The sequence below is a fragment of the Natrix helvetica genome (assembly GCF_964273705.1).
Source record: "Natrix helvetica genome assembly, chromosome: 8".
In the NCBI taxonomy this organism is placed as follows: domain Eukaryota; kingdom Metazoa; phylum Chordata; class Lepidosauria; order Squamata; family Natricidae; genus Natrix; species Natrix helvetica.
Window position 1 is genome coordinate 27,473,702 of NC_138559.1, and position 27,909 is coordinate 27,501,610.

The 27,909-nt window shown below is 48.0% G+C and overlaps 1 protein-coding gene across 11 annotated transcripts in view; it reads right to left on the bottom strand.

The window, feature by feature from the left end:
- Positions 1-27,909, bottom strand: part of CADM1 (cell adhesion molecule 1) — a 199,172-nt gene that overhangs the window by 96,146 nt on the left and 75,117 nt on the right. The window contains exon 1 of one of the 11 annotated variants that reach the window (XM_081961134.1): positions 1,672-1,851. The exons of the other annotated variants lie outside the window; for them this stretch is intronic. Coding sequence (XP_081817260.1) covers positions 1,672-1,687 — 16 coding nt within the window. The 5' untranslated portion in view covers positions 1,688-1,851. Of the gene's footprint in view, positions 1-1,671; positions 1,852-27,909 lie in introns of those variants that run through there. 11 annotated transcript variants of the gene reach the window in all.

The following is a 27,909-nucleotide window of genomic DNA, read 5'->3' on the forward strand; positions in this document are numbered from 1 at the left end:
CAAATTATGGGGGCTTTTCCAAAAAAGCGATCAGCCCTCTGACCAGGAATTTCAAATCGAGGGTGAAATCTCTGAGACCAAACAAAGAAACAGGTGGAGAAGATAGAAGCCAAACCCAGGGATATTTAAGCCAATAAATATAATTTGGATCCTTCACATCTTGTGTTCACTTTTCCCCTTCTGTTGCAGCACAGCCACCGGTTTAGGAGGGGCTCCTCCCTAGCTCCTGTTCAAAAGCATGCGAGTGTGAGTAGATAAATAGGTACCACTTCAGTAGGAAGGTAAGAGTGTTCCCTGTCCCTTTGGCATGTAGCCATGCTGGGCACCTGACCACGGAAATGTCTTTGGACAACACTGACTCCCTGGGCCAAGAAAACGGAGATGAGCATCATGCCTTAGAATCGGACACGACTGGGCAGGAAAACCTTTGACCTTTGACCTTCCCAAATCTTTCAGGTTACCCTTGAGATTAGGGCTGTGTATCTTCAGAGAGGCCGTGAGAGAGAGAGGTGGCCAAAGTGGGGGTGGGGGAAGTAAGGCTACCAAATGTGTGTGTGTGGGGGGCTTGGGACAAAGAGAGGTTAAGGGGTCCACGTGGTTTGCTTAGAGGCAATATAACAGCCGTTCTTGCTTTGGCCCCTCTTCGTAACACACAGCTGGGGGCCCTTTCTGTGCTCAAAGGAAAACAGGCTGACTCCAACAGAACTGCTGGGGGGGGGACACACACGAGGGGGGAGGGCAGAGAAGAACTCGTGGGCAGGAAGTCACGTTTCCCAGCTCGGCTTCGCTGCCCGGCTTCCCTAACAGTCATATTTGGTGTTAGGATTTTCCTCTTGGTTACCTGACCCACAAATCAAAGCTGCCGAAAGCAAAGAGCAGAAGGATAAACACCCACGGATCAGTGCTGTGACATCCTCACCGCGAAAGGGTTGTCACAACATTTGCCCATCCAGATGTGATGAGCGACAATGCTGGGCTGGGAGGCCCAGAGCAACAATTATCCGTGGTGTGGGTTCCCCCCCCCCCCCGTTCTGCAGTTTCTGCCCATTAGTGAAGCGTTGCTGGGCGTGGAGCCCCAGGAGACCCCCTCCCCGGGAGGGGAACCTCAACCCACTCAAGGAGGGCGGAGAGAGAGAGAGGAGAGAGGAGAGAGGGAAAATCAGAAGCCCCTGCAAAGAGTGGCTAACCGGGGCTTCGTCTGAATGCTCGGGTCAATAAAACGGAACTTATATAAATGTTTCATGGTCTCCGGGTGGAATTTTTTTCAAAAAAATCACAAGATCTCTAAAATGTGCTTTTCAAAGCCCAGCAGGTTTTTATGTCTCCTGCTCAAGGCTGAGAACTGTGGTTTCATGCCAATATATAATAATTGGGAAGAATTATTAAGACGTTTACCCCTCCTCTGTGTGCCCCCGGGCTGGATCAAAAACCCACAACACCACAATATAAAATTGCTCCTCAGCATCCTTGAGGCCAAAAGGATTCAAGCAGAGAAGGTAAAATATGAGCCCGTACGATGGGAGTTGAGCAGTCTATAAAGGCAAACTTTCATCAACAGACACTTCCCAAGTTTGAGCCTCTGTGCAAGGGGTGTGAGACCCCTGCTCAATACTTTATGCATTCATGTTTGAAATTTGAAAAAAGCCGTAATCTTAAAGAGAAGGTTCTTACTGCCAGAAGGAAACATTAGTCACCATGGAGTCACCAGCCATTTATGTCAGCTTTAAACTTCAGCAGAGGTTAACAAAGCTCATCGGCAGCTTGTCAAATCTGATCTATCGCAGAATTCTCACTGTCTACAATCAGCCAATGGGAGAGAAGCTGGAGGCGATAAGGATCTCCATTTCTTACCTGCAAATTAAAAGAAAAAAAGGGAAACGTTGAGTCTTAAAGTTTGTCCAAAGATCTGGGCTGCTATTCTGCCAAAGCATCAACAAAGAAAGTCATAAAAAAAAAAAACATTGCAGGCGTCATGAAAAGCCAGACTTCCATAAAACGGAAGGGAAGAAAACGGAGACTCATTCGCTCTTCCTCTCTAATGGGAAGCGACCAGGATTTGGGCATGACTTTCAAGCAGCCAATTTTATAATTAGGTTCCCAGCCTTCGAACGGAGATGCCTGTCGCCATGGCTCTTCGGTAGCATTACCTCCTGTGGCCAAATGCCAACAGTAACAGTCGTACTAAGACCACAGGAACATTGCAAATCCTCTTTGGTTAATGTTTCATGTGCCGTAATTGGTGGTTCTCCTTTCTGGACTGATGACGTTGTGGAGACGCCCAGCCCTTCTCCCTCCTCCTTTGTGCACGGGTGTGCACCTAGGTTTCATTAGTTGGGGGTCAACAACTTATCCCCCATTTTTCCCCCTCTGATTCTGCACCCAACGCTTCCTCTGAGAGGTTCTTCGCAGCACAGCCCAACAACCCACATCAAGGAGAAGTTCCTGAAGTCAAATCCCCCACGTAGATGCTTTAAAGCCCATGGAATCGGGGGCCTTAGAACGTCTGGACGCATCCAGCATTTGCATCCGAAGCCCCCGCGCGCCCTGGGCCAGGCTGTGTCCTGCTCACAGGGGGGGAAGCGAACGGTGGCCCTAAGAGTTGCTGCAGCCATTGCGTTATACCACAACAGCTGTGTTGCCAATCCCCCACCCGCTTCCATCACGCCAACCCCGGGCTCTGCAAGGAGCTGCCCTGCAGTCATTATTCACCAAGCACTCCCATTAACAAACTGCCCTTAATTACAGAGCTAATTGCAAAATTATTTCATAGTAGCAATTATTCCTCTGGGCTCATCCCCAGCTACTTGAAATAGGAGAGCACCTACAAAGGTGGCACTGAGCCAACTCATCAATGACCAGAGACCACCTTTGAAGTGGGTCTTCCAGAAAAATATACCAATGACCTCCTTTCCTTGAGTCAAATTCCTCCCTCCCTCCCTCTTTCCTTTTCTCCTTCCCTTTCTTTTTTCTTTCTTCCTTTCTTTTTCTGTCCTTCCTTTCTTTTCTTTTTTCTTTCTTCCTTTCTTTCCTTTCTCTTTTTCCTTTTTTTCTCTCTCTCTCTTTCCTTTCTTTCTTTTTTCTTTCTTTCTCTTTCCTTCCCTTTCCTTTTTTCTTTCTTTCCTTCCTCTTTCTTTCTTTCTTACTTTCTTTCTTTTTCTTTCTTTCTTTCTATATTATTTCTTTCCATCTCTTCCAGCTGAGGTTCTCAGTTAAAGAGGCACATTTGCAACTGCCCCCCCCCCCAATTGCTAGCAAGCGCCTCCCTACTTAACATCACTCTGTAGTACCTTGAGTCTGTCCAGGCAGCTGTGCGGCTGAACAGATTCATTTTGCTTCTCTCAAGGGTGGAATGGCTACTCCCTCCTTCCTTTGGGAGAAATCCTTTGCCGTGAAAACTAAAGACAAGCATTTGGAGAGGGAAGACTTGGTAGCCCCTTCTTCCTGCCCAGGATGATGGGGGAAGACACTCCTGTTTCCAGACAATCACACTTCCTCCCTCAACCATCGTAAGATATATCAGAACCAACCAAATCACAGCCAACCAATCACAGCCTTCACTTCCCCAAAGACAAATGCATCCGTGCTTTTGTGCTCTAAAACTCCCGATAGGGAGGCAGGGCACCAAATGGTCAGAATTCACCAGCTGAGTTTCCAACCTGAGTAGGTGCAGATCAGGCCACCTGCTTCCTCTTTTTCTCCATACTTTTCCATTTATCTACTGCAATCCCCTCAACCTCTGCCAGGCCCCACGTTCTACCCCCAACTCTGCATTATTTGAGAGATCCACCCCATGAAGTAGGGCCCTTAGTGCTCAGTTTTAGTGCCGAATCAGACCCACAACCACGCCTGCTAGCTGTGTCCTTCCGTGCGCGGAATCCTTCTTCCTCTAAGGAATAGGCAGACCGTTCTAAAGGAAAGCATTGGAGCTGGGCTGGTCCTCAATCCCCCAACCTCCCACGCCAGAAGGGCATTTCAACTGCCCAAAAGGACCATCCCCAAGTGGGAGCCAGGTGCAAATTCAGCCAGGCTACTTTCAAGCAGGAACACATAGAAATAACGTAGACATAACCACAATGGTAGAACAGGGAAGGAGATAAAAATGAAGCTCTACCCTACAATCTGAACTTTGCAAAATTCCTAGAATCAAATAAGATGCCATGGAAATTTCCATAGTAAGAGATTTAACAAGGCCTTGACCGGTTTCCCCCCTTCCTCCTTGGTATGGCAGAACAAAGTTTGAGGGATGCCACCGATTCCCAGAATGAAGTTTACACTAAATGGTTTTGTTCCAGCGTTTCTTCCGGGGCTCAGGTTTAATATCAAACTCCCACAAACAAAGCCTCCCCCCTCCCCAGCCCCAAGACAAAGGAGGCTCACATGTGCAAGGCAACCACAGTTAGATTAAAAACTCCTCATAGATCAACGTGAAGAGCCAGTTAAGTGAGTGTATTTCATTTTGATTATTGCGCATATGGCACTGATGAGAAAAACCGAGGAAGATTAATCTGTGCTCATGTGGGGAGAGGCATGTTAGGGGGTCTTTCTTGGAAAAAAACAGCCATGCGAGATGCTTGGACCATCTGAGCAAGGATGGAGATTTGGGTTGAGGATGCCAACTTCTTCCTTAAGGAAGTCCATCTGGTGAGACCGTCTTGATGGATGCCGTGTAATTTCTCTGCCCGAATGTTTTTTATCATTTTCTCTCTTGCAAATATGTTAGCAACGAGAGCAGTTCTTTGAAAAAAGGTCCATTCTGAAACTCAAGGGCTTTCCACAGTCAGAGAAAGCCAATATCATAAGCCACAAATTGACATTTCTCCGTTATTGTCATTTTTTTTCTCTTAAAACAGCCATCGTAGTCTAAAGCATCTTGAATATCAAGCTACAAGATCAAAAAGGAAATGCACACCAGAGTGAAAGGTTTTTTAAATCAACCAGGAAATGCGCAGATAGGAAAACAGAAGTATTCCCTGCAATGTTTGATGAATTTGGTTAGCCTTGAGAAGGAGAGAAGGAGGCTGCATATGATATTCCCCTCTTCAGCTGGGAGAGGAGGCTTCACAGAAGGTTGAGCCCTGCTTTCCATCACAATGTCTTTAAAACAGAGGAGGGAAACACCAACTGAGCCTCAAGGAAAGCCTTGCTAACCAGGGGAGCCCTTCAGCCATGGAGCCAACCAAAGACGCAGGGAAGGAGGAGGGGGTGGGTTTCAAGGAGGGGGTGGGTTTTAAGGATGAGTCTTAACCGGCCCCACCCATTCGCTATTTTCCCAAAATGTTCCCCGGTTTCTCTGTTCAAAGCCAGGCATTTATTCCCAGGGAAGGGAGCTGCAGGCCATGTCAATATGCTGCTGGCCCTGCCTGTTTTCCTTCCTCAATGAGGGATGGCAGAGGGGAGGGGGGGTCCACCAGCAGCCCATCCCAGGGTAGGCTGGAAGCCAGGGACGCTTGATGGCCCTGAAAGGCCCGTTTTGCCTCCCGCTTCCTGTAGGTGGAAGCAAACGCCTTGCAGAGAAGACGAGGCTACCGAGTGCTCTGGCCTGGAGCATTTACATGGACGCTCTCCTTCCTTTCCCTGCATTGGCTGACTGAGCCATACCGGAGCACTTCACGGGGGCCAGCAAGCCACGGGAAAGCCACCGAGGGCCACTGACACAGGTCCGGTTTCCAGACACACCCTGGCATGTCAAAAACCCGCTGGGTCTTCAAGATGGACACAACTGTTTTCCTCCTATTGGACACAGGAAGAGTTGCACAGGTAGAGCCTCAGGGGTCATGCTGGGATTCTGTAACCAACCCGTTTCCAACCCCTCAGACCTCAGTAGTTTGGGGACAACTGGGGGGAGAGGATACCTCGACATGCTCAAGACAAAGCTTCAAGGTCGGAGAGAAGCTGGCAGGGAGATGCCAAGGAAGCTTCCTGAACAGGGAAGGGATCACCGGGAGAAGCAAGTTGCCCCACTCCTTAAGCCAACAGTTCTGTTTCCACGGGATAATCTAGTGGGGATTTCATCAGGGAAAGCAGAAGGAACTCTTAGGTAGATGAATGGGATCAAAATGCTTTAACTACCTATGGTGGACCCAAACCCTGGGACTGTTGCCACATCACACGTTCACTGTGTGTCACTGAAGGGTAGGTGAGCAGCTGAGTGTGACCCGGATCTGGCTTTGCCCTTGGCAAGCCTCTCTTCCCTTCTCCCCAGCAGGAGGGTTCCTGCAACACCATGCATTTCCTTCATCCCAACTCTGGTAAAACGAGACACCACCACGCCAGGAGCAAAGGCTGGTTCCCCATCAGAGCATCCCCAAGAACAGTCAATCCTCATTTACTTCCGTCGATGACCATAACTAGGAATCTACACCAACAAGATGTTGGGGAAACCCAACTGGGATGGGTCACACACACACACACACACACACACACCAGTGCCTTTTCTCTCCCCCAAAACCTTCTTCCTTCTGCTCATTCGAGCATGATGCTCAAGAGGCATCTTCAGATGGTAGATCTTCCTAAATGATGTCAGGTTTTCTCATCAGCCATAAGCCCCATAAGCAGATATTTCGATCCTATATTCTTTGGGCTGAAAAAGTTAATTATCCTACTTTTTAGGATATGCTGCCAGGACAAGAGGACTTAAAAGCCTAACAAGCGTGAAAATGTGAGCACCCCAAGATATTAATAGGAGTTGTTTACTTTTCTTACGTGAAAAAGACATCAATTTGCCTGAAAACTGTCATTTTTCCAGCAGTACGTTCTGCATTTTTGTTCTCTCCTCTAGCAAACTAATAACCTAAAATTATTTTCAAAAAGAAGTTGAGAAAAAAATGGGGAAGAGGAAAAGTGACTCAAAATATTCATTTTAAAGAATTAGCGCAATTTTCTGAAACCGGAGAACAGTTTCTTGCAGCCTTTTCTGCTCAAATTATTTAATTTAATATCATCTTCATCAGATCTAAAAACGGAAGGTTTCCTGGCATTGAAAAGAAGCTTTTCTATTCTTTCACACATCTATTTCTTGATCTGGTGTATTTCTAAATACATCTGAATGTCGGTAACATTTTAGGTACCGATTTAAAAACCAGGAAATATTCCAGAAACATTTTACAGGGAGAAGAAGCTGGACAAAAAATAAAAGGAGCATCTTGAACGGCATCACTTCTCCCCATCCAGAGACATCACCTGTTTTTCCAAAGTGGAGTTGCTCCCAAGGCAGTATATTATTTATTACTTTATTTCTTTGTAATTAAATGCTTCTGGAAGAACTCCAAAGAGCTTACATCCAATCAATAAAAGTGACATAGCTTCTGCTTGCAGACTTGAGGTCTGCAAAGCACAACACAAAGACAGAAAAGGATGGAAGGAGGGAGGGGGAGATGCCAAGCCAGATGCTAATTCTTCAAATTAAATCACCCTTCCCTTGGGGAATGATGGGGGAAAGGCCTGTCTTAGCCAAGCTGAAGGAGCTGGGCCCTCCTCTCCCATCTCTGAGGAAATAGGTGGGTGGGCTCTGAAAAGAAAAACGCTGCTCTCCTCCTCTTCTTTTTTCCTAAAATGTTTCGCAGGGCCCAGTCAAGCTGGATCCAGAAGAAGGGGGCCTTAAGAGGAGACCAGCCAGCCGGGAGTGGGGTGGGGCGGGGTGGGTTGGGAGCCAGAGGAGACCCAGGAGTCGCCTCGCCTCAGCCCGGCAGAGACACAGCTTTTCTCCCAGTTCATCTTGGAAGAAGGAATCCGCCCCGAATCCAGCAAAACAATAAAATATAATAAAATAATCAAGATTAATTGATTCACCCATGCATGTAAAACAATACCCACGCAAGAGTAAATCAGACAACTCCTCTCTCTCTCTCTGACTTCTCAGCTCCATCACCAAGCTTGATTATGAACAAAATTGAATTACACAAATATTTCACTAAATAACTTTTTAAGCCTCATTAATATTAATACCAAATCTCTCTCCTTGGCGCCTGGCATTTAAAACCCCATTTCAAACATAAAATGTCTCTAATTTAAGGCAGACTTCCAGCATGAGAATGAGAAAAGGCACTTGCCCCGACGGTCTCCCTGGGCTCCTTCCGGCTGGGGTCCTCCTGAGCATCACTCCAGAAGGAAGAAGCTCAGAAACCAACCTTGGATTCTTCACATGGTCCCATCTCTGAGCTGTGAAGGAGGCAACTCCAGTGGCTCTGGAGAAGGCATCTGAGCCCCTTCCCAGCACTGTGACTCCCAATGGAGTTGCAGCCAAGATGGGACACTGGAAATGGAGTAGCGAGGTGGGTCTGAAGTGCAGGTAGCCCAGGCTAGGCTGGCCCCATCTCCCCTCTCTCAATTCAGCACTAAAGTTACTCCCATCTAGTTGATATCCCATCTCTCACCATTTGTTTCTTGTTGTGGTGATGGTGGCGCCTATTCTTTGTTGTAGCTGCCTTGAGAAAGGATTTGCCTTTGCAACTAACCTTCCCAACCAGAACCTCAATAGCCAACCAACAACTGGTGGGGGTTGGGGGGAATGAGGAGTGGTCTGACAAACAGGGCACTCAACCACCACCACAAGATCACTTTCCCTCAAAGGCAACATGTGTGGAGAACACACAACAAACAACTGGAAAGCCCACCATTTTCTCCAAGAACTCTTGATCGCACAAACTAGCTAGAGAATCTGGGTCAAAGAATAAGAATACCTTATTGTCATTGTACGCATATACACAGTATACCCATACAACGAAACTCACATAACACCCAGAGACCAGGCCCAACACACATGACAATCCCCCCAAAGGAGGAACCAAGTGAAGAAATGGGTTTCATTTCTTTCTTTCTTTTTCTTTTTTTACTCAGCTGGCAAGGAGCAGGGCACTAAACTGTGGCTTATCAGACATCATCTTGTGACATCGCCAGGGCTACTTGGCAACTCGGGAGTTGCTCCAGAGATGTGAAGAGAGTCTGCAGGCTCCAAATTCCTTGGAGTATCCAGGCCAGGAAAAGCAACAGCCGCCATTCCACAGGTCCCCCAAGCCAGCTCTTTCTGGTTTTCTGGGGGTATCATCAATTAGGAGTATCAAAAATCTCATCATCATCAGGTTGGTCCTAGGAATACAATCCAGTGGGATGACCGATCAAGAGAATTAAAACCCAGAAGGAAAGAGGGACATTGAATTAGAGCAGGGGGTAGGGTTAGGGTTAGGGTTAGGGTCAGCTGGGTGGGGAAGTCTGGGAGTTGAAGTCCACAAGTCTTAGAGAAGAAGGAGGCACTCAAGCGTCTTGGTCTCTTTCCCACCAGGCCCCCACACACCACTCCACCCCAGAAGTTCTGCTAGCCCCCTCCTCCTGAGTCTTCATGAGGGGAGGGGCTGGAACCAAGTGCTTTCGGAGAGTCTTTGAAGAATGATCCCCCTCACCCGTCAATTGGTAAGCATTTTTGCTAGGTATTATGTTATTTATTGAACTGCTGCTTCTGTTTATTAGGTAATGGGATTGGAGGTTTATTTTCTACCCGAACATTTTATCCCACATATCGCTATTGTAAGCTGTGCTGAGTCCAGGAGTTCTGGCACAAAGATTTCAGTAATGTAATATAATTGCAGTCCTGCGACTAAATACCTAAGGACTTCCAACTGTTTCAAGTAGCCAGTGTTCCTTTTTTGTGATTAACCGGGGCCCCTCCCAATAAAATCTTGGGTTTGAAGGACATTCGCAAGATAAAAGTCTTGATATTCCCGGGATTTGTTTGCCAGAGCTTTCTCATCATCCTAATAGGACCTCAGCTCCCCGGCACTCTTTCATATGCTTAACCCCCCCCCTCCCCTCCTATGCCTACAACACCAAGACTTTTAGCCCCGCATGAGATTAATTAGCACAGCAGTTGCCTCCCTTTTCAATGCACAGTGAAGCTCTGTTAATGAGCAAGTCTCAGCACTTTGGTGGCCCTTCCCCAAAGAAGGACCAATTATGAGCTGTCTTTAGTCTCTTCTCCCCGGTTGGTTTCTGTCCCCATGAGATGGCCTCTCATAGCCAACACCTGCTCCATGCCAGGCCCTTGAATGAACATCCAGAGGGCTCCCTCTCCAGATGGGGTCTGCTGCCTGCGGGCCTCTGTCCCCCTGCATCTCCTGATGCAAGAGTGTTCCCTGTTTCATGGACGGCCCCCAGGCAGGTGGAAACATCGGTGGCCAAGAGGAGCAACGAGGAGGCACCATTGAAGATTTCTTCAGCTTTGCCTGGCATTATATACTGCAAACGTGCAGGGTCATGGCTGCCACTCTTGGGACTCATTGGACATGAGAGACAAACCAGAGCACAAGTGGGAAGGAAGTAGAAGGAGAGAGAAGAGGACAGCCAGCAGCAAGAGGGATGGACCCAGTGGGGACAATGGGCCACCCTGGAAGACCAGGGAGGGAATGTCTACATGGAGACTGGGAGCTGAAAACAGCTTGAAGGCCCACTGATTATCTGGCATTCTTCATCATGGGAAGATCTATCAAATTCCCATTCAGGGTGTAGAGCTGCTTCTTGTTAGGGAGTCTGAAGGTGCCGGCTGCCATCTCGCTCTCAGTTGTGCTTCGATAGGTGCACTGGCCATCTGCCACGGACTATGGGGCAGAAGGATGGATGGAAGGGGGGAGACGCTTGGGGGAAAGCAAAAGTGGCTGCTGCTTGTGGAAAGTGAGAGGAGCTGCATTCCCCGCCATCACCACCACCACCACCACCACCACTCAGCTTGCTGGATCTCCCCACAACGCTCCTTCAAGGCCAGCTGTTTGGGAGGAGACGGCAGCTGCATACCAACCTCCACTTGAAGGGGCCATTCTGAAAACATCTGGCTTGAACCTGATTGGCCGGGGGGGTGATGGGAGGCAGCTGGGGGAGGGAAAAGTTGAATTTAGGGATATTGGGGCGTGATTCTCACTTCTGGCTATGCACTTGACTTCTAATAAAACTATATGCCCATCATGGCGAACCTATGGCAGGCGTGCCACAGATGGCAGGCAGGGCCATATTTGCTGGCATGTGGGCCATCAGCTCTGGTGTGCATGTGCATGCTGGGCAGCTGATTTTCAGCCTTCCGGGGGGGCGGGGGGGGTTTCTCCCTCCCCAGGCTTCAGGAAAGCCTCCGGAGCCTGGGGAGGGCAAAAACTCCTCCCATGTGGTGTGTGTGTGTGTGTGATGCATGCATGCGCAGGGCAGGGGTCACACATGCATGCACAGGTGGGTGGAGTGCATTCCATTGTGGGTGTGGGCACGCGCAATAGTGCGCACACAATTTTGGCACGTCTTTACAAAAAGGTTGACCGTCACTGCGATATTCCTTTCTCCACAAATGGGAGGCAAGGATGGTTTCTATTTAGAGGTTTAAGCTGCAGCAGGTCTGACAGGAGGAGACACGGAGCCTCACAACAAAGTTTGCTCCGGTTTGCAATCATGTGGGCCCCCACTTGAATCCTGAAAGTCAACCTGGAGGTGGAGCCCCAGGAAGTTCAGTCCGGCCTTTGGCAGCTGGTTAAAGTAATGCCACATTCCTCTGAGCTGCCTTTTCTTTTTTCCTTTCCTTTTTCAGACAAGGCTCCCTTGCGATCTGGATCAGCCCAGATCCAGGGCTCAACGGGTCCAGGTGGGTCCGGAAGCAAGGAGTTCAGCATTCAGTGCAGTGGCTAATGCCACATATTGCACATTTTTCAGCTTGATAAAATGGATGCTCAGCACCAAAATGGATGCTGAGGTCCAGAAACTGGGCTGATTTCCATAACTGCAGCCTCCTTGCCGTTTCCCGGAATGATCTGCCCTTGGAGGGAGAATCATTGCGGGATGAAAAGAGAACAAACACCCTGCAATAATGATTCCTGGGGGGTTTATGGCCCAACTAGACCTCCATGCACATTAACTAATCTGGCAATGGAAAGTTACCACAATGGCATTTCAAAAATTAAATTTTACGTTCAGCTAGAGCTGAAATCGGGGCAATTTACATTTGGCTTGTCAGCTTTAAACACTCCGGTACCTAATTCAATGTTCCTCAACAGAAATCTGATGAACTTCAGGAAGAGTTTGGTTTCACACTGATCAGCCAACTCAAAGGAATTATGCCAGTTATTTGTCATGTTTGTCATTCCTAAAATAAATAAAAACTGCAATAACTTTAACTTACCTTGAGAACTATGGTGACAATACAACATCTCTGTGAGCAAATTCTACCCTACTCTGCTAAGAGATTACTTTAATCTGATTCCTTAGAAGTCAGTTATTAGATATCCCAAAAAGTCTCTCTAGATGAAGAGATGCATAACATGGTTTTAAGCATGACAACATGATCAAAGCGCACATTATTTTGAAACTACAGAAGTCCAAAAAATAAAAATAACTCTTGAGTGGAAACTAAGGCTGGAAAACTCAGATTCTGTTAACCAGATGGAGGGCAGGAGGATAACAGCTGGACCTAAGAGGCCTCATTTATTAAAGACAATGGACTAAGGGGAGAAATGACGGGGGTCTCTTATAACAGAAGAGCAGAGGTTAACCATGGGCAGCTCTGAAGCACAAGAGATCTCTACTGCATGAACAGGTTCAGGTCTGGCATGTTTTGAATCCATGTCTGCTCTTTTCTGCTTTCCTCTAAAGCAGCGGTCACCAAACTGGCTATCTGCATTTTTTATATTGCACTAAATGAGGGGTCCTCAAACTTCGGCCCCTGGGACGGACACTTGCAGTGAACATTTCTCTCCCTCCAGGGTCTTTTTGTGTCAGAAATCAGAAATTCAGACTTGGGGTCTGCTTCGATCTCCTGGTGGGGGGCTTTGGGCAAAGGCTGGAGGGAAATGCCGCTGTGGCGAAGAGCCGGAGGGCCTCGTTCCAGTGGGACTGCATCATGGCCTGGAACTGGCTGACCATCTCAGCCCTCTGAGCCTCCAGGCGCCGGTAGCTGGCCTTGCACTCCCGCAGGTCTTCCCTCTGCTCCTAGTCCTCAGTGAGGTGCTTCTGCTGAGCCCCCTTCTTGGTCAGGTCCAATTTGAACTGAGCCAGCTGTTTTGCCATCTCTTTCTTCTTAGCTCCAGCAACTGCTTCCTGTTGGGGCCCTAAGGAGCCCAGGCGGGCAGGCGAGGAGGGGCTGGGAGGGGAGGGGGGAGTAGAGGCCGGCAAGATGCCCCTCAACATGAGTGACATCAAGTTGGCCACACCCAGCCAGTCACATGACCACCTAGCCATACCCACCCAGCCGGGCATTAGGCAGATTGTATTAGTGGTCCGCGGGATGTACAATTATGAATTTAGTGGTCCCAGGGGTCCGAACGGTTGGTGACCCCTGCTCTAAAGCTTCCACCCACTCGGCTGACCAGAGGGAAGACAAAGGTTGTCCAGCACCTATAGAAGCTCCTGACTAGGCAATTGATTCATGAACACCCATCTTTCCTTCAGGGGAGACTGACGGGGGATGAGAACGGTGATGGTGGGAATCTGCAGGGCAGAAGAGCTACTAAATGTCATAGTAGAAGCCTTTCTTTGGACAAAATAGAGCTCCCTGCCTATCCCTTCACTAGCACATACAGCAGAAGAAATGCAATGGTGAGCCAGTCCTGTTGCCCTGGGGCACCGGAGCACCCAGGAGGAAGGTGAGAAGGAGAGAAAAGGGAAGGGAAACGGAGCTCGGCTGGGAGCCCTCCTAAAAGTTGGGAACTTGGCCACATTCCAGCAATAACCACTGCAAACCATCATTTAGGCAGCGCCACTTAGATCAAAGTCCCCACATGAGACCCTGGGAGAGTCTAAGATTGCAGGGAGGGGGGGGGGTTGGAGGCTTGTGGTGTGCTTAAATAGCAGGCATGTTCTGAGGGAGCCGTGACTTTGTACCCTGTCCAAAGAGATGGACCAGCTGGCACCCCCCTGCACAAACGCACTTGAAGGCTCTACAATCTCAACCGCTGAGTAAGAGAGAGGAGGTTTAGCAGAGCAGCTTTAGCCCCGAGAAAGACCTCCTGTCCTCCTCCAAGCATACGAGGCTCACTACTCCATGTAAAATAATTCCAAATACTGTATTGCGATCTTTTCTCTTGCTCAGCTGAGATTCAAGCCGGCTTGCTCACAATGAAAGAAAGCGTTGAGCATTTAAGAAAACCACCCACCACCACCACCTAACAACGGCCGTATGCATTGGCTGCGTTCCGAAGATAGAATCTTATTTATTAAACTGGGCGGGTTGAAAAGAAAAACCCTGGGAGGGAAGCAAGAAGACTCTGCTGAAGTTGAAATAAACCCAGTGGGGTGTTTAGTGACCTGGCCACAAAAGGAAGCCGAGGGGGAGGGGAGTCTATCTGGATTCCTTGGGTGGCATTTGTCCCATCCAAGCTGCAGACGTTGCCCATCCATTCTTCCATCCTCTCAGAGAGAGGCCTTTGCTCAAAACAGCTTCAAATGAGCTCCGTTCTTTGAACTTTTAATCCCTGTACCTGTCCTTCTGCAGGGACAGCTTGTTGACACCTGCCCTTTTCCCACAAAACATAACGATATAACCATGTTTTTCCTATTTTTTGAAACCTCGCAAATCTATTAATTCAGCTACGAAATAAAGTAGATTTTGCCATTTTGCTTTGAGGTGGAGGGGAATCTGTCTGAAATGCATCATTTCCCATTCTTCATAAGGATGGAAAACATTAACCAACTTTGTTAAACAGGGGATCAGGCTGTTAGCCCAAGTGGAATCTGGAGATATTTGAATCACTCCAAAATATTATCTGAAATCAAATGTCTACTGGACCTTGAAGGCTGTGAAAATCCCTATTAACAAACCCCTGCTGCAAATATTAAAGCTCTTGTCAAATAGGGAAGGGGAGGGGAAGGGAGGAAGGAAGGAAGATGGAAGGGAGGGAGGGAGGGAAGGAAGGAAAACAGAAGAGGAAAGATGAATAACTTTTTAAATGGGACTCACAGAACAGCACTGATGTTTTTTCGTGAGCCAACTGACCAAGAGTCAATTGGACGGTGGCTGCAGTGACCCGTTCGGTCTCTTAAGGCCTGCAGTGTAACCTGTTGGTAAGTACAAATTCTGCCTGTGATGGGAAGACAAAGTCAACAGAAGATAGAGTTGATCTCTGCTGCAGACTCAACACAAGCCTGGGTTTTCTCTGGAACTCTATTATATTAAAAAGAGAGATGCTAATGTGACATTTTAGCAGCACAAAAGGAGATCCTGTTCTAAAATTAGGGCATAAATCAAACACAGATATTCTCTCAGACATACAATCAACCCCAATTTTACTCCTCCTCTTTCTACATTGAGGGTTGTATTAAATTCCAACCAGCGTGTTTCAACAGGAGATGCTATACTTTGAAGTTCACAAGGGGGGCAAGAAGAGAAGCAGCTTGGCAAGTCAACGTGAGTTTCACCTAAACACCAAACTAACGAAAGAAAGAAAGAAAGAAAGAAAGAAAGAAAGAAAGAAAGAAAGAAAGAAAGAAAGAAAGGGAGAGGGAGAGAAATGGAAAGGGAGACCCAGGGGAGGGGGAAGTATTTGAGGCAGTTGAGCATCCCGTACACCAGGAATTGGGAAGGGTCCCACGTGTCCTTCCGAGACCCCGAGAGTCATTTTGCTTTGGAACTTACCACCTATGGCAACCAGTGGTGGGATTCAAAAAAATTTCCTACCGGTTCTGTGCGCATGGCTTGGTGAGCGTGGTGTGGCTTGGGTGGCGTGGCTTGGTGGGTGTGGCATGGCTTGGTGGGTGTGGCATGGCTTGGTGGGCGTGGCAGGGGGAGGACACTGCAAAATCCCCATTTCCTCCTGATCAGCTGGGACTGGGGAGGCAGAGAATGGATGGGGGCGGGGCCAGTCAGAGGTGGAATTTGCCAGTTCTCTGAACGACTCAAGATTTCCGCTGCCGGTTCTCCAGAACTGGTCAGAACCTGCTGGATCCCACCCCCTCTGATGGCAACCCAACGGTTGCGCTCCCAAAGCCTCTTCCTCCAGGTCAAGGGTATCGGCTGAGGATCGCACATTACAATGTTGTGGGTGGATGGTTCCAAGACAAGCACTAGATCTGATTTCATTTACCTCTCAATGCAATTAAAATTAAATTAATCAAAATTAATATGATCACTCCCCAGTTAAATATTTTCTCCTTCTGTCTGATTAACTACAATCTGGGAGCAACTTCTGGTGGTCTCCGGGGACAGCAGAAGGCTTTCGGAAGCTGCTCCAGACTTTCACATTGCACTGAAGTGTGCAGACCCTGGCAGTGATGGCTTATGCCCTGAACCACAGCCTGGCGGGGCCTCTTCAGAGCGGTCGGAAACAATGGAAGAAGAGGTTGCCTTGAAACCCAAGGCTCACCCGTGGCCCCTGCTGAGCCCCTCGGGGGGCCACCTTCCCCCGTCATGTTCCCCCTGCAGGAGGGAGGAGCAGAAGGTCCTGGGGGAGGAAGCCCACTGCCTCCCCCCCTCCTCCTCCTGAATCCCCAGGCAGACCAAGAGGCTTGCTTGTACCAGTGGGCTCCATTCTGCTCTGGCAAAGGGAAGAAAAGGTGGCTTTTTCCTTTTATTTGCCTCACTTAGGCCTATTTAAATAACTTTTGACTATAATTTGCCGTTCTGTTAATATGCAAATGTTAATGGCTATTTTCTCCCCTTCTTTGTACATGTTTCCTCCACTCAGTATTTCTTTCAGTACATAAAGTTTGGGGGGGGGGGAGGAGGAGAAGGGGAAGGAGGAGGAGGAGGAGGAGGAGGAGGAGGAGGAGGAGGAGGAGGAGGAGACAGCCTCACCGTGGAGAAAGCCTGGGAGAAAGGGCCCAGCCTCTCACCCATTGTTCAGAATCCTGAAGCTAAGAGGAGAAATTAATTGATATTGCAAATAAGTGTGAATGAGATATGGAGGAGTGGTTAAAAAGAGAGAGAGAAAAGTGAAGTGTTTCACTGAGCTTAATGCATTAGAAAAACCTCTCCCAGCCATCCAGAAATGCAATAACTAGAGACTTAAATAGGCCACAGGTTTTTTTTCCCAAAGAGGAAAAAAAAACCCACATCCAAGGCTTTATAGTAGGGGGGGGGAGACACCCACAGTGCATAAATTAGCATCCCCTTTGTTTTGAACTCAATGAATTTATATCATCCTTCAACACTGTTTAGGCAAAGCAAATACAAACAAGAAAAATCACATTATTCTTTCCAATCCACACACAAAAATGATCTGGATATTCACATTTAAAATTGCTATCATGGATTAGCTTAAGGCAATTATTTCTCCTGCTGCATTCTTTTTTACAATAATTTTAAAAAGAATTCATGTCTCTCGCCTAACAAGAAAAATGAAATCCCATTAGTTGAGTCTCCAGTGGATATTAACGTTCCTTTTGTTTACAAAGGTTAATATCTCCCAAATAAAGGAACACACACTGCCTGTTAAAATAATTACATCATGACATTTCAGAAAGGTTGGCAGATAGACATGGTTTCAAGCAAAGAAACAAACAAAGTAAGTAGGGATACGCTGTTTGTTTGTTTTTAAAAAGGTACCCCCCTGTGATTTAAACAAACAGAAGCTGTTGGTTATTCTGTCCCCAATGCTACTGCTGTGTTTGTCTCGATATTTCCCCCACCCCACAGGACCTACGCTTTTCAGACTTAGTATTCAGAAGGCCACATGGATGACCACCCAAAACCAACCTTCTGAATCCAACAGGCTGTTGACTTACAAGGGGTCAGAACTTTCTTCATCGTGAAGGAATGGATGGCCCCCTCCCATCCCACGTCAGAGGGTCTTCCAGTTATTTGTGATGACAGCTGGAGCAACTCCAGGGTTGGACCAAAAAGACCCTCTGTGGTTCTTGGTGGCCTTTCCAGCCCTGTGGTTGGTCTACATCAAGTCCAACTATAAGGATACCGACATGAATAGGCAGAGGAGTTTTGCTGGGAAAGAATGTTGGTCATTTGAGGCTGACAACCGCAGGAGAAAACTGTAATGGTGACCTCTACTTTGTAGACTGCATTCTTCCTTCCTTCCTTCCTTCCTTCCTTCCTTCCTTCCTTCCTTCCTTCCTTCCTCTTTCTTGAGATTCTTGTGCCACAATGAAGCTCAACATGAGAAGCAGGATGGCCATGAAGACCAATGACTCCTGTAAGCCATGTCTCTACATCGTCCAGTGGCAACTAGAAGGTCCACCTCACTGTCCCTTTCTGGCAACTGTTGGACATTTCAGAATGAAATCGGAAAGTGCTCCGAGTGCTAATCCCTCACCCCAGAGCCCCTGAAGCCAAGGCTGGCTATGACTTTCCAAAACAGGACAAAGACCTCCGAGATTCTCCTTCCAGCAGAGGCAGGACTCTGGCCTGCAGCCTCTCTAGATGAAGGCAACGTTGCGCCTTTAGTACCTCTGAGGTAATGAAGCACTGCAGTCCTCAGAACCTTAATGTAACATTAGCATATTAACAGAAAGGCAAATTATACTCAAAACTATTTAAACAAGCCTAAATGCACCCAGCCAAATGAAGGGACCCCACCTCTTCTTCGCCCAACAATGAAGCAAACCTCCGGAGCTTGTCAGGCCTCATCCAATTTCGCAGCCCCTCACCTGCGCATTGCCTTAGCAACGAAGTGGCGCCCACGCCAGCAGCATTATGCACCGGCGGGGTGCTCCCCAGCTCTGCGGGGCGTGAGGAATTAGGGACTTGCAAGGAGCTCAGCGGGACGCTAAACAACTTGCCCTTTGCCTTTTGTAAGCATGTTAACACAACGCGTCAAAGTAAATATTGCGAGACAAAAGCCCACCAGCCCTGCTTTGGGGAAAGCGGGTGGGGAAGAAAAGGCGTGCTATGCAGCACTTGCATGACTAATGGAGAAGTGCTCAGGCCCTTCTTTTCATGCACATCTGGAGAATGAATTTAGAATAGAAGCTGGAAGGACCCTGGAGGTCTTCTAGTCCAGCCCCCTGCTCAAGGAGGAGAACCTATACCCATGACGGCGAACCTATGGCACATGTGTCACAGCTGGCACATGGAGCCATATCTGCTGGCACGCAAGCTGTCAGCTCCAGCACGCATGGGCATGCCGGCCAGTTGATTTTCGTCAGCTCAATGTCAACTCAATGGCCTCCCCTTCGCACTTGATCCAGCATAAAAGATCCCCCCCCCCCCAAACTCTGAGTTGGAGTGCAATTACAACCAGAGGTTCCTCAGGGCCATAACCCAGGGGCACCTGCTGCAGGAATCCTGCGCCTGAGCAAAATGGCAGGAATCAAGGCGAGTCTCTTTGCCAGAGCAAGGGAGGAAGAGGAGGTCAAGATGAAGGTGTAGCAGCCAAGTAACCACCACGATGAACTGATCAAACTCTCTCCTCTCGGGGGTCCAATTTAACAGGGAGACGGTCAGTTCTTTCCATCCAGTCTTAGCAATTGCTGTCAACAAGCTCCATTGTGCTTTATCGTGGGATCTCATCCATGCATCCCATCTCCTCTGGAAAGTCCACTGGTCTCCTCATTTTTCATGAAGAAGAGAAGTTTCTCCAGGAAATTCCCTTATTTGTTCTAACGACAGATCGCCACAGTTGTTCTTGGGTTTTTAAAAAAATCATTATTATTTCGTACATATTGCAAGAATCGTGTCGCATCTGCCTTACCCATCAAATGACGGCAAATTTTGAGGAGAGCAGTGTTCTACAGATGTTCCTCTCAACTAAAATATAATTTCCATGTCAGGCTGACAATTTTCCAGCTGACTGACTGAACATGCAGCTCGGAGGCCTTGCCCTGCCGACCGAGATTGGATGCAGATGGCAAGGTTAGCAATCCCTTTCTTCTCCTATTAAAACTTCTCTTTGCCACCATAATGTTTTGTAAACGTACGCCACAAATGGCATCCCATAGCAGTGGAGAGAGGAGAAAAAGCTATCTATCTATCTTTAATGCCCTTGTTATACAGAGCTACCTTCCAGACAGATGCGGCTTCTTTCCCAGATGAGCTACCGGCCACATCTGCCTACTAAAGAATTGCAAAGGGTCAGTGGGCCTCTAAACAACCGACGTCAGACAGTTTGTTCCTGTCTGACATGGCATACAATATTTATGTTTTTTTAAAAGTCCATCTAGAAACAACAGCCTTACAATTAATGGCGGTCCTTGCCCGCACTCAAAGCTCAGCCTGTGTGAGACGTTCAAGAGATTATAATATGGGGGCCAAGTGGCATTAGAATCAAAGCAGCTCTTAGCCAATCTTGGCTGATCTTGAACAAGGAAAGTCAGACTTCATTAGAGCCTGGATGAGAAATCCCAAAGCTGAAGAAGCAAAACAAAATCCCCAAACGTGAAAAACACAAACAAACATCCTAGCTGCAAACCGTAGCAAAGCTATGAGGTCAACACAAGGGTGGCTTCTCTTTGCAGCAAAGTCACTATGGAATAATCTCACTTGGGGGGGGGGGGGGGAGAAGGGACTGGCCAGCCACTTGTCTGAAGTGGGATGGGGTCTCCTGCTTGAGCAGGGCACTGGACCAGAAGGCCCCCAAGGTCCCTGCCAGCTCAGTGGATCCTGTTAACATGAAAGGCAATTGCTTCTATCAGAATGGGCAGAAGGCTGAAGCCTGAGATAAAGAAGATAAAGACAAACTGCATGGCTGGATTACTGGCAGAATCAGCAGAGGACATTTGAAGGATCAGAAATGGGTGTTAGAAGATACTCTGGATCACATTTGTTCCCTCCTTTCTATGGCAGATTTAAAACTGCCCAAAGAGGCTGGGTCAAAATATGGATTTGGAAAGATATTACAAATATATATTTTAGGAAGGAGGTTCTTAGAAGCATCTAGAGAGGTTTTATATGGGATGGATGGATGGATGGATGGAGACAGACTGAGAACAAAGCACCATGCAAATTAGATCCTCTATTAAATTATGGGGATTAACAATGTCAGCAGAAGAGTATGGAAAAGATTACAAAAGACAGAAGTCCTTCAACATTTCATATTCCGCTTGTTGTGAATGTTGCACATTCTCTGATTAAATCGTTGATGTGATGCAAAGGCAGCAATTCTACCTCTACTTCTGCTGATACTCACAAGTGGACGACTATGGAGGGTTGGTGCTGTCAGACCCAAGCCTCCCCCCTTTGGGGGCAGCCCCCACAGTGCCTGGAAAACAACCAACCGGGCCTTGGAGAAGCAACACGGATGAGCTCCATTTCTGAAGGAAACGCTTTTCTTCTCCAGAACCTTCAGAAGAAATGAGGGACAGGGGAAGAAGTGGAAGGACTCCGTGCCCAGCTATCCTTCATCCATCCAAACAGATCTGCTTTGATGCTCCTGCCACGTTTCACTCTAAAAATACCCATTCACCGAAAGATCCTTCCCATCCAACAAGCATCCCCGTCTTTCAACTTCCCAGCCTTTTTCTAAAGCTCAGCCAGACTCCTCCAGGAGCCAAGTCTCAGTTCTGAATGCAAACCTGGCCTCCTTCTGACAGATCGGCAGGAAGAAAAACCACTTTAAATCCATCCAAGATTTGAGTGTGGCTCTCTGAGCATCCAAAACACAAGATTAGACAGCTCAAGCACCTCTGAAGGGAGACATTAGAGGCCCATCAAGGCCCAAGGAAAGCCCACATTTATGGGCTGCTTCTGCCAGCTGATCTTCAGCAAGTGGAGACACAGCCTGAGCTGGCAAGTCTGAGGCTCGGGCTGACCCCGGTCGTCTCTGCAAGCCTCAGATTGTCCAAGCGGCTTTCGGAAACAAGGAAGCCTCTCCAGGGCACGTGCCAAAGAGCTGCACAAAATCCACTAGGGCTGCAGAGACAGACATAAATAAATATTTGACCGAAGAGGAGGATTTTTTTTTTTTTTGCAAAATTGCAATACACATGTTGCATCTAAATCCTTGCAGAGACAGATGGTTCAGACTTCTATTAGCAATGAATAATGAGATGTGTCGTGAAAGGTGTGAGCTTTCTATTTAACCTTGTTTTGCTTGCTATTTTCCCCAATAAGTGTCGGGTGCGCAGCAGTTTCCAATTTTTGCAACGGTGGGGTGGGAGGGGGGGGACTCCAGTTACTGCAATAATCTGATAGAGCAGCCTGGGCTGGCACCTTCTCCCTCCAAGAAACTGAGCAGCGCTTGTTAACCGAAGGGCCCCTTTGGAGCTGCCCCTGTCCTTCGGGAGAGTACGTCCCTCCCCTCTCCCCCCCTCCCCCAATGCCAGTTGGGCATCGGCTGCTCTGGCATGGAGGAAAGCCACGAAGCGGCTTCAGAAAGCTTTGGAGGAGGCCTAACGGGTTGGGTTTCCATTCCGCAGGAGTTAGTTGTTACGGAGAACGGGTTTCCTTGGTGTGGTGATGGATAGAAAAAGATTTATTGTGGTGGCTGTTATTGGTTTTCTATTTTGTGATATAATTTTTATGTTGCCTTTTTTATTGTGTTCTTTCTGCGTTGCTTTTAGGAGAGAGACTGAGTGGCATAAAAACGCAGTAAATAAATAGCGTGGTCGTAAGTGGGGTAGCTGGTACCAGCCCATTTCTGGCTCCTTATACGCTATTACGATCCCTGAAAGTGGTGCATCGCTGCATCATGCAACAACACGGAGGCTGCTGCTTGAATTTAAAGCGTGAATGCAAAACCTCCTAGGGGGCTGCCAGACAGCATCCCAGAAGACCGAAAGAGGCGAGAGACCTCTCCTCTCCTTACCTCACTTCCCCAGGTGGTTGCACAGATCTAGAAAGGCACTAAAACAAACCAGAATTTCAAAACCTCTTAGGAAACAACTTGGTATCCTTCAAATACTTTGGGTTCCAATTCCCATCAGCCACAGCTAACATACCAGTCTAGAGGGCAAGCTCAAAAGGAAGAAAGGGAGGTTGAGTAAATCTGTATGGATCTTCAATGAAAGCACGAAGCCCTTTTCCACCCTGGAAATCAGTGACCAAATCATTCTTGATACCCCGACCGTCACATGGGTCCTGATCTGACCCGAGTGGCTATTTTAGAAACCCCAATCCCTGGCTTCCCCTCCACTGAAGTATTTCAGGGGATCTTTGTAAGAGGAGGAGTCTGGCTGTACATACAAGCCACCTTCCCCTTTGTCTTCTGTAGCGAAGCCCTTGTGCCCTTTCCTCAGACTGGCTGGTCAATGGACGGTCACTAAATGGACCTCGGTCCTCTCTGCTTCCACCCTTCCCACTCCCAAACTTTGCATGTTTCCAAACAGTCCTGAGCTTTCTTTGGCCAATCGGAGCTGCCATATTTGCTGATGTCGTCCATCCATCTTGTTTCAGGTCTACTTCATGGACACTTTTTATCAAGTTGCAATGTACTGTACGGAGGTCTACCAGCTAGGAATCTCTCACTGAGTCACTGAGCAGACCCTCCTCAGATGTTCAGGCCAATTAACTCACAAGAAACAAGTGATGGAGTTGAAAAGAAGCCTTTCCACAAATTTAGGTAGTTTAAGCCTACAATATTTTCAGGACAGGCAGCTAAGCACAACCCCGGCCACATACAGGCGCACCACGGCTGCCTGAAAGATGCCGGGCCTCAAGGTCTGTGGGCGGAAGGCAGGTTGAATTGGGCTGAAGCCCAGCCAGCTGGAAGGGGCGATGAACTGTTGGTCTGGTTGGCAGGTGGGAACCGGCACAAAGGAAGATAAGGCTGAGGAATCACACAAATGCTACCCCAAGAGTGGGAAATTGAGCATTTCGGTCCATGTATCACAGAGAGAGACTTTCCTCTACTCCCTCGACGCCGACGGAAACCATATAGGCATAAGCAAGTATTTTCGGCTAAATGAGTCCCGAAATGTAGACTCAGGTAGAGCCTCAACTGCTATGTTCATTAGAGTAAAATGAGTCACCAGACTCACGGAAGGCGAGCAGACTCTCTGAAGCCGGAGTTTAGTTACAAATGTTCTGTTAATGCCCTTTGAGGAAGGGCCAGCTTAGCGCAAACACCCCAATTACAATGAAAAATTACAGGAAAAAAATAAACCTACAGTAGACAACGGAAGAGAGAGGAGGAGGGGGGGGGGAACACGGCTCCTGTTGCTGCAGCTTCCGCTAAGGCCTCCATCTTGCTGGAAAGCTACAACCCACCAGAGAAAATCCACCATCTACAACGTCTCCAGAGGCATCTCAACCGCCATCACCATCCTGGGAGGGAGGGGGGAGGAGTTTGTTTGTTTGTTTGTCTGTTTTGTTTACATAGCACCGGCTTCGACACAAATGACCTATGTGCTTCCCTGGCGCTGAGGTTGCCCTACCCCAAGGTTGCTCACCATCGAGCCTCTCAATCCAAACACTCAAATCCTATCGGTGACAACGCAGAGAAGGGGGACAAAGCCTTTTCAGCCCCTTCCCCAGGATTCATCCGTTCTCTGTGTTAACAATAAACCAGGATCTCAGCCGGATACATTCCGGCCTATTCACACATCGACTGAGAAGATTGAAAAGGAGAGGGTGCTTCACTTCCTCTTTTTTGGGGGGGGCGGGGTCATTTCTCTCCATTTTTATATGATGAAATGCAATCGCAAATATTCAATTTTTCTGAGCAGTGCCAGGGAGATACGGTGAGCAGCCAGACGCTTCTTGCCAGAACGAAGCTAAACAAGTTTGGGGTAAGCCTCTTGGTTTCGTCAGCCTGCCCCAAAACAGCCCCATTCTGGGACTTATCTTAGCTGGCAAACAGTCCAAGTGTGTTATATGTTTTAAAAGGAGGAGGAGGAGGAGGAAGCGCTCAGACCTGTTCCACTGCCCAACTGCCTGACATCCCATAGTAAGTCGTTACTATCAGACACATCTCTTTTAACGTTGCCCTTAAAGGAGGCATTTTCTTTTGGCAGGGAATTCGCTGCTGCCAGTTTCTGTCTCTAAGATAATTTTTACTCTCTAATCCCAGCTTCAGTGGAAAAGCAAATTAACTTCTCACTGCAGGCAGGACTGAATCCCGCAAGTTTTAAGTTCCATCAGGTTTTCGGCAGGTGACAGCAAGAGGCAGCCGGCAAACCCTGAGTGGTGGAAAGGAAAGAATGCGATCAGCCCCAATTTGCCAGAAATTTCTATCTGCTCCCTTGCTTCATACACACACACACAGAGAGAGAGAGAGAGAGAGAGAGAGAGAGAGAGAGAGAGAGAGAGAGAGAGAGAGAGAGAGAGAGAGAGAGAGAGAGAGAGAGAGCGCTGCTGTTTTCTCTCTAGGCAAAAACAGTTCGAATGGAGGGCAAAGGACTGAAGCGGAAATGAAGTGGCTTTTGGAGTGCTTCTCCTGGAGGACCCAAACTCATGGCCCACAAGCAGATGTTTTCTTGGGCAGGATGAACTCTTCAGGGTTAGGGCCCTTGCTTTACACCCTGAAAAACTGGGGGTGGGAAACAGCTCTGGAGAAGGCAGGGGAGGGCCGAGGAAAAGGCCCCCAAGGCCAAGGCAGCCCAAGGCTGAGACATCACCATTTGCGCAGCCCGTGTGTGTGTGTGTGTGTGTGTGTGTGTCACTCCTTGCTAATTAAAACTATTCATGCCCATTTGTCAGGGGAAGGAATAAGTCTCCATCCCCTTGTATGAAGTCCCCCTTTTCAATTTAATCCGGCATGTTTTGACAAAAGCACTTTGGAGAGGCATTTGTCACTAGCCAACTTTAGACAAGGTTAATGAAAGTTCTGTCACGAGAAGGCCCGGCCTGCTTTAAATTACAGATGTCACACGCCATGACGAAAGAAAGGGCACGCTGTTACAGTCCCATAAACTATCCTCTCCAGGGACACACAGGTAATTGCATAGCTCATTAAAAACTGTTTTAATTATTAATTGACCGTGTCAGAGTTGTCCTTTAAAGTCAATTTTAATTCTTCTCTCTTTTGGGTAAGCAGAATGGCAGCTGACCTACAGAACCAGGTCTACCAGCACAAAGGACCAGCAGGAAAGGTGTGGAAGGCAGAAGATGCCATGGCGACCACAGTCGCTTGGCAACATGGCACGGGGAGGGTCTCTTTTCAACACTCAAAGGGTGGGGGGGGGGACTTCTGCAGGGCTGGGAGGGTCCATTTTGTGTGTCAGGAGAACGGGCGTGCGTGGAAGTTCTGCATTGAAGGTGCCAAGTGGGAAGGAAGGAACAGATTGACAGAAGACAATTGTTTGTGGTGATAGTTTATCATCTTTGGGGGCATTTTCATTCTCTCACCTCTGTTAGCGACTGCGTCAACTGTGGCAAGCCAGAGTCAACCCCACTTGGGCTTGGAAACTATGAAGGTTGGGATGGCTAGTTCTGGATTGGGAGCTCACAAGAATCCCAGACTGGTGGCCAGGCTGCCAACTCAAAAGCATCTCTCAAAAGACCAGAAGAACGTTGCACTTCTGAGCCTGGGAATTCATGGGCATTCTGGATTCTGGACATCCTAAGGCACACAAAAAAACATGAACTGAGGGGGTCTGCAGATCTCCTAGGACTGTGATAGTGAACCAATGGCACACGTGCCAGAGGTGGCACACAGAGCTCTCTCTATGAGCACATGTGCCATCGCCAGCTGGTCTTCGTGGGCACTGGAGCACGGAAAACACCCCCAAAATGGCCCCAAAACGCCCCAAAAACTAGACCATTACCCGGGCCATTTTCAGGCCATTTGGGGGGCATTTTTCAGGCCAAAAACACCCCATAAAACGCCAGCTGGTCTTCAGGTTTCTGGTAGACGCACATGCACATACGTTCCTGTTTGGGCACTCGGTGCCAAAACCTTTTGCCATCACTGTCCTAGGACCACCTATCTGCAGAACCCTGGATGTATGAAGTAGCCACACAGGTGGCTCCTCAAGGACATGGGGGAGAAAGGAGCTGCAAAAGTAGCAGGAGACCCTTCCGCCAGAGACAACCTTCAAGGAGTACTTCCATATTTACAAGGGATAAATATCCACCCATCATGTCAGATGAAATGGTTCTAGAGGATTTATAAGCAAGCTGAGCCTTTGAGGGAAGGGAAGGAGCACTCCCAGCTCAGCCCCTCAGGAATTAATGGAGAGGACCCCACCTCAAGCTTCTCCCCACCATTAATCTCCAAGCCTTCAAGAACGCTTTGCCCCTCACCACAGGACACAGGGGCACCTTCCACTTTGTGCTTTGTGTTCTACAGAGGAATGATTGCGTCTGTCCTCTGCACCCCCATAACTGTCTGCTTTGGCTCTGCAACCCAACAAGAGAGACACGGACTTCAGAGGAGAATCAGAACGGCAGAAAAAACAATGGCTACCAACCTGCCTTCCATTGAGGACCTGCACACTGCATGAGTCAAAAAGAGGGCTGTGAAAATATCTACAGACCCCTCACATCCTGGATATAAATAGTTTCTACTCCTACCCTCAAAACGACACTATAGGGTACTGCACACCAAGACAACTAGACACAAGGACAGTTTTTCCCAGAACGCTATCACTCTGCTAAAGAAATAAATCCCTCACCACTGTCAAACCATTCACTAAGCCTGCATTACTATTACTATTAGTCTTCTCACCGTTCCTATCACCCACCTCTTCCCACTTATGACTGCAGGACTCTTTGTTGCTTGCATCCTTACGATTTATATTGATATTGATTGTTTCCTGATTGCTTATTTCTACCCGATGACTATCATGAAGTGCTGTACCTTGTGATTCTTGACGAATGTATCTTGTCTTTTTATGTACACTGAGAGCCTATGCAGCAAAGACAAATTCCTTGTGTGTCCAATCACACTTAGCCAGTAAAGAATAAAGAAAGAAAAGAAAGATGCAGGTTGGGAAAGGCAGGTGGCCAAAGTCAACAGGACAGGGCACATTTTTATCCTAGATACGGAAGTTGTGTTTGGTATTTGCAAACAAAGACATGCTTTTCCAGGATGTGGCACTGGGACCAGAACCTCAGCAAGGGAGGCTGGCTGGAAAAGCTCCAAGGCCAGCGGTGCACGGTCAGCAAGTGAGATCAGTGATGTGCCTTGCTAT